The sequence below is a fragment of the Alligator sinensis genome, unplaced genomic scaffold, assembly GCF_000455745.1.
Source record: "Alligator sinensis unplaced genomic scaffold, ASM45574v1 scaffold2175_1, whole genome shotgun sequence".
Taxonomy (NCBI): domain Eukaryota; kingdom Metazoa; phylum Chordata; order Crocodylia; family Alligatoridae; genus Alligator; species Alligator sinensis.
This window is the reverse complement of record NW_005843887.1, coordinates 1-7,129: the sequence shown is the minus strand read 5'-3', so window position 1 is coordinate 7,129 and position 7,129 is coordinate 1. Positions and strand designations below refer to the sequence as shown.

General features: G+C 51.0%; 1 gene segment (V, D, J or C); it reads right to left on the bottom strand.

Moving 5' to 3' along the window:
* The window catches only part of LOC102382546, a 3,160-nt gene extending 2,551 nt beyond the window's left edge, over positions 1-609 (bottom strand). Inside the window, 2 exon segments of the V gene segment in view lie at positions 6-310; positions 397-609. Coding sequence covers positions 6-310; positions 397-559 — 468 coding nt within the window.
* Between the last annotated feature and the right edge of the window lie 6,520 nt (positions 610-7,129).

The following is a 7,129-nucleotide window of genomic DNA, read 5'->3' as shown; positions in this document are numbered from 1 at the left end:
CTGGCACAGTAATACGTGGCGGTGTCTGCGGCTGTCAGAGAGCGCAGCTGCAGGGAGAACTGGCTCTTGGAGTTGTCCTTGGAAATGGTGATGCGGCTTTTGAGGGATGGGTTGTAGTATGTGCTACCACTGCTTCCATCTATCTTTGCCATCCACTCCAGCCCTTTCCCAGGAGGCTGCCGGATCCAGCTCCAAGCGTTACCCTTGGTGGTGATGGAGAAACCTGTGACAGTGCAGGTCAGGGTGAGGGTCTCTGCAGGCTTCACCACCCCTGGGCCAGACTCAACCAGCTGCACAGCAGAGAGCACACCTAAAGAAAAGAGAAAGTAGGTGAAGAAAAGGTCCAGAGAGGAAGACCAGCGCTCTGGCTTCCCACCACCCTTCCCCAAAACCTACATGGGAGAGAAGAGACAAGAGAAAGGAAGAAAAATAAGTAGCTCATTTCCATTGCCCTAGAACAAGGGGGACTCCCAGAAGGCAAGAAGGGGCCGGGCATGGACTGAGGCTTCACGGCCCAGAAGCTGTATTTAAGCAGGAGCCCCTGGCCAGGGATTTGCATGCAGCTGCCAGGAGGGTGTGAGCAGCCCTGGGCTGGGAGTGCTCAGCACAGGGCCCTCCCCTCTCTGCACAGGGCTCTGAGTCTCTGGCACATAAGAAGGGGGTGGGATGAGCACAGACAGAGGGGAAGGGCCGGTGCTTGGATCCATGGCTGAACCAGGCTGTGGGCAGGACTCTGGCTTCAGTTCCATGCTCTTCTGCACCCTCCTGATGACAGGGCATGAGTATCTCAGGGGCCCTTGAACTTCAGCCTTGGTCCATTTGGGTCTTCTCTCCTTAGTTGGGATAAGACATCCCCATTTGCCAGGTGGACAGGAGATGATGGCACCTGGCAGGGATGAGGCCAGATCCCAGCAGGTCATGTTGTGTGCCCGTGTGTCAGTAACCTGAGTTAGGGTATGGGTACTGGGTTTTGTAGGGATTTGGGCACCAGCAATGTTCCCTGAGGTGGCAGTGCTAGCTGGGGGAGCCTGGGAGCCTGGGAGCCTGAGGGGCTTGGGGCTGGAGATGGGGATGGATGTGTGCCTGTTTGTGTGCATTTTCTTCCACTGGTGCAGTGCAGTGTCCGCTGCTGATCCCTGCTCTCAGGGGATGTGTGTGGTTTTCCCCTTGCTCATGCCAGGTCCTCCCTTGTCCTTACAGCTCTGACTGGCTACAGCTCTGGTCCAGCCTTTGTTGTGCTCGTGCTGCACCGGCCCAGAGCAGACATCAGGGCCCTGCCCCAAGGAGCTCCTGCTTTTTCAGGAGATGCAAAGGCAGCAGGTGGGGTCGGTGTGGGGCAGCGCAAGCTCATGATGAGGCCATGTTGGAGTGGGACATGGAGCTTGGAGCATACAGATCCAGGTTGGGGCTTCCCCATACTCGTGGGAATCACCTAGGGTTGGGCAGGCATTACAGCGAATGGCAGGGGACTGGGGTGGAGCAGGGGGACGCATTGGTTTGCCTTCTGTCTTACTGAGCACAGCCAGGGGAAATGCTGACAAAGGCACTATCTACCTGTAAGGGACCTGCTTCTTTTTGGCCCACCTCCTGCCCTTCTCTGTGTGCCTGTGCTGCCTGTGTCCTGTGCAACATGTGGAGAAGTCTGCAGCCCCCAACCCTTACCTTGGACTAGGGCCTGGAGGAGCAGGGGGCAGAGGAGGGCACTGCAGGAGCAGAGACCAGAGCCCAGGAGGGAAGCTCAGCTCCTGGGTGCAGTGGCCCTGAGTTTCCAGAGGCAGCTACATGGGCAGGTTTGCTAGGTTGATCTAAGCTTACACAGACAGAGTTTGCCAGGGTCTGACCTAGGAATAATATGGAGGGACTTATTTGTGTGTGCTTTAGTGTGTGCATGTTTTTCTACTCTGTGTGCGTACTTGTGCCCCTGTGCTATATGCACTGCCTGTAACTCCATATCTGTACCCTTTGCCAAGGCACACACGCAGTGACCCTGCTGCTTGTCCCTGTGCTCTTGCTGGGGGTCTCACTTCCAGCAGGAAAAGTGGTTGGTGTTGTGCTGATGACTTCCCTGGGGATCAGTGCACCAGGTCAGGGATGCAAGGATCGCTCAGGCTGGGTAGGACTGAGAGACGGGGAATAGCTGAGCCCTGCCTGGCTGCAGGCTGTAGGGCAGGGGCTGTTTCTGCATCCCTAGTGGGGAATGCTTAGGGGAAAGGGGCAAGAGGATGTTTAGGGCCCTAGCAAACACAGTGCAGGGTGTGTGGCGCCGTCCCTTGCTGGTGGGAAGGAGCCGGGGTCCCCGTGTGCTGGTGCAGTGGGACAGGAGCGGTGTGGGGGTGTGGGGGGCATGGTTCGGGCTGTCTCTGCCCCGAGGGCCCTTGTCCCACATGCTGCAGAAAGCTGTGACATGGCAGGGCACTGAGTCTCTCTGGACATCTCTGCCTCTCTACATAGGCTGTGCTGAGCTAGAGGATGCCCTCTCACTGCAAAGCAATAAGGGGCTGGTGGGAGGGAGTCTCCAGATATTGGAGCTGCAAGGGCCTAGTCCCTGGAAGTGTCTGCAGAGGTGGGACCTGGTCCTGCAGAGGCCAAGGGGACAACTTCCACCCTCCTGTGCATAAACACACACCTTGTCCGTGCTCTGATGGAGACCAGACTGCTGGAAGAGCAGTAGGCTAGAAAGGGTTAATGAGGCCCTAATTTCCTCTCAGTTAACATCATTACCTGCACATCAGGTCCAGCTGCTCCATCAGTCTGGTGCCAGGGAAGCTCGTTTCTGCCTTGGGCTGGCTCCTGTCCTGCAGCTTAGATAAACTGAGGGAAGAGGAGTTTGGAGAGGAAGGTGTCCACCTGGGAGGTTAGAGTGCTGCACAAATTACCAGCTAGCTCAAATGATGAGCGAGACTTTATGAGGAACATGATGCAAAATGCCTCGTGTATTGATTATAATATGCAGAAGAGCGCACGCACTCACTCAAATCACTCAGCGGATGTTATACTTACCAAAGTTTGTTGCTCAAATACTATAGGTGGGCAGCCTAGTTAGCATGAGATCAGGAATGGGGGAGACAGACTGCTCCAGTGAAGTTCACAGAGTGTTACCCCACCGCTTACTGCTAAGTCTCTCTCCTTTATAGGGATTATCAAGTTGGTGTTGGGTGACCGGTCCACCTTTCCTGACTCTTTAACTTCTTTGTCTAAAATCTCAGTACTTTTCCATGCTGACAAGCAGTTAGGCTCATGCATTGTGGTCTTGCAGCGTTATTCTTTGTCTAAAATCTCAGTACTTTTCCATGCTGACAAGCAGTTAGGCTCATGCATTGTGGTCTTGCAGCGTTACTCTTCAATCACTCTGTTTTACGACATCCTTCCATTATCGCTGGTGTGTGCTGTGTCCAGAGCTTCTAGCTTTGAGATGTTGCAGACCTTGTCTTTAATCTTATCTTTTCTGTTTATCTTTATTCTTTGCCTGGTACAGTCTGAGATCTTCAGCCACTTCAACATGATTCACCATTTGGTAACTTCTTTGCTGACATATAGCTTACTCTGCTTTTACAATTCACTCTTCATTTATTCATCCATACATCCAAATATATAATAACGCAATAAGAAAAGATAATGATACAAGAAGTAGACAGTGTTCTTTGGGTGAATCTGATATCTTCTATTAGCCCAACTTAAATAGTTGGAAAAAATAATTAAGCAATCTTTTGGGTTTAAAATCCTTTGCCAGGCTAAGAAAGTTTATGTAGTTGGTGTGTGCTCTTCATGGATGGAATGAGAAATAAAGAAGGCACAGGCTGGGCTGGTGTGCATACAAAATAGTCTGTCAGTGAAGATGTGAATTGAGGTGGAGGGGGGCGAGGGGGGAAAGAACGGGGGTGAATAGCGGAGAGGTACCTGGGGAGTCGGATGTCAGGCAGCTTATAATATGTCATAAATCCAGGGTCTATATTTAGTCTGTGACTTTTAGTATCCAGGAGGTGATGAAGTGCAGTTCATAGGCTCATCTCTGACAAGGGTTTTGTAAGTTTCTATTGAGGATCCGAACTTAGAGATTGGAGATAGAGGGGTTTTCTTGTGAGAAACGTGCCCCCACAGGTCACTGGGTATTCTTGCCTTGGATAGATTTCCGGCGTGCGTTCATTCTGGTGCGCGGGTGTTGTTTGGTCTCTCCTACGTATTTCCCATCAGGGCATTTGGTGCATTGGATGAGATGTACTACATTTCTGGAGGTGCAGCTGTTAGATCTGGGAATGCTGATGGCTCTGTTGTGGGGTGTAGTAATCATGGGGGTGGTAGAGATGTTGTCACAGGCCAGTTGGGCACTGTGAGTGTATAAGTTTAGTCACTGGGCTGTTTGGTTCGGGATCAAGGAGGCAGGGTTGGGTGTAAATCATTGCAAGTTTATTATAGCTTACACACACACACACCAGTTAACAGAAAGATCAATGTGATAGCCAGATAATGCAGTATTGGGCACCGTGAGGGTATCGGCCACTGGCTGTTTAAAACAACAAATAGACAGACATGGGTTGGCAAATTATTGATAGTCCCTCAATGCCAGGTGCGCGCCAGGTTATTCCAGAGAATTTGGGTGTCCCCGATCATCACTGTCAGTGGGATTACCGGGGAAGTTCCCTTGATCAGGATCCGATCCTCACTCGCGCGGGGAGTCCGGGGTCCGGGCGTGGAACAGCAGTGACCGTTCTGTTCCCTCCTTCTGTCGGTCACCTGATGCATGCACTTTTTATACCTAGTCCTATGCTAATCTGTTGTCTTTAGAGCCAAGCACAATCTTGTGCTATAGCTGTTACCCTATGGGATAAAAAGGTGTTAAAAGTTATTATAAAAGGTTACTACCCAGTCCTGGGTTTATCCAATAAGCAAATTACACTGCAGCATCTTCAGGTTTGAAATTAACAGTACTGCGCCTAAATCCAACTCCTTTAGATCTCTCTGACGATGCTTTTTTGAGACGTGCTTTGCTGGAATGTGCTGGATAGGCCAGGCGGTTGAATCCAGTTTTTATCATCATCAAGGCTAATTTCTGAGCAAGAAAAAAATATTAGGTCAGCTAATTTTACAACTATAGCTTTGTCTTTGAGGCCTAGTCAGTTTTACAAACAGTTACAAGTTACATTTGCGGGTTACAAAAATACAAGCTTATATAAGATAAAATTTCCAAATGGTTCTAAAAGGCACACAATTATTTCTTATTAATTTCTTTGGTTCTGGCTGTCACAATTAGGAAAAAAAAATTCTCACTAAGAGGGTAGCAAAGCACTGGGACAGGTTACCTAGAAAGGTGGTGGACTCTCCACCCTTCGAGGTTCTTAAGACCCGACTAGACAGAGCTTTGGCTGTGATGATCTAGTTGGGGTTGTTCCTGCTTTGAACAGGGGTTGGACTAGATGACCTCCTGAGGTCCCTTCCAGACCAAACTTTCTATGACTCCATCAGGAATTTTGACCCACTGGTCACTCTTGAGCCTTCCCTGGATTTAATCCCTGGCTGGTTCATGTGATCTGGAAGGCCCCGTGTGTCTGACCCAGTAGGCAGAGCACGGGGATGCCATATGCTGCCTCTGCTGCTCACACGCCAGGTGGGTCCCGCAGGGATGTTTGTTTGTGCAGGCTTTTATCAGTTTTTAATCACTGTGTCTTTGGCACAGTAATACCAGGCTGTGGAGTAATACCAGGCAGGCTGGAGCCCAGTGAAACATGGGTACCCTTGGTAGCTGGGGGTGTTTTTGCTGATGCTGAGGCAGCTTTGGAGAGCACTGTTACACTCAGTGCTTCCACTGCCCCAGATAACTCCGACCCACTGCAGCCCTTGTCCTGCTCCCTGGTGAACCCCTGCACAGGGTAGCTAAGGAGAGGGAACCTGGACACGGTGCAGGTCAGACTGAGGGTCTGTGCAGGCTTCATTACCCCTGGGCCAGACTCTTTCAGTGTGACCTGGGGCAGGACACCTCATGGGAAAATACACACAGCATTAGTTAATGGACAGTCTCATTCTTCCTCTGCATTACGGCTGTGCAAAATTTCCCCACCGGTTTTATTTTTACCTGTTTCGAGGTCAAAAGAAGAAAACTGAAATGAAACAGATATGTTTGAAACAGGCTCGAAACAAAACGAGGCAAATCGAAACATTTCACCTTTTCGACGCTGTATTGATGTTTCACCCATAGGCTGTAATGGGGAAGGTTGAAACAGCGTATAACTTTTGTCACGTACAGCCAGATTTGGACAAAACTTGCAGAAATAATAGCCCCTTCTGAGAGCATAAAGCATGCCAAGTTTCAAGAATATAGTTTCAGGGGATTGGGAGAAACTGCACCCCTTGCCTTGAGAGCCAAACTTGTGTGGTGTGTGTTCAGCCACAGCAGGGCCAAAACTGCGCACAGGCCAGCCCCTGCTGAGGCCATGAAGCCTGCCGGCTGTCGCAGAGATGGATGCAGATGTCTGGGATCTGGGCCCTGCACCTCTGGCTGCTGACTGGCAAAACTCGTGTCGTGGGTGCTTGTGCTACTGTGTCTTTCTTGAGGCGGAGGGGAGGGAAACTACTGCCGGCCTGGCTGCTGGGCCCTGCTGTGGCCACGAAGCCTGCCAGCTGTTCAGGAGATCGGTGCAGGGGAGTTGTGGGGCCCTGCACCCCTAGCTGCTGACAGACAAAACTCGTGACATGGGTGCTTGTGCAGTCGGTGCCTCTCATCAGGCAGCAGGACTAAAGCTCCCCCATCTCTTGCCACCACAGACCTGAGGGTAATAATTGACCTCATTATGAACGTGAGCCAGTAGTGCGATACTGTAGCCAGCAGGGCCAACACTGCGCTGGCATGCATCAATTGATGCGTCTCCAGCAAAACCATTGCAAAGAAGTGATTCTCCTGCTCTATTCGGGTCTTCTCAGCTGCGGTGAGACCGCAGCTTGAGTACTGCGTCCAGTCTGGGCTCTGCCCCTTAACAAGGACATGGTAAAGCTTGAGACACGTCAGAGGAGGGCTGCCCATATGATCAGAGACTTGCACGGCAAGCCATACAAGGAAAGGCTGAGGGACCTGGGACTCTTCAGCCTGAAAAAGAGACGGCTGAGAACGGACTTGGTAGCAGCTTACCGCTACATCAGA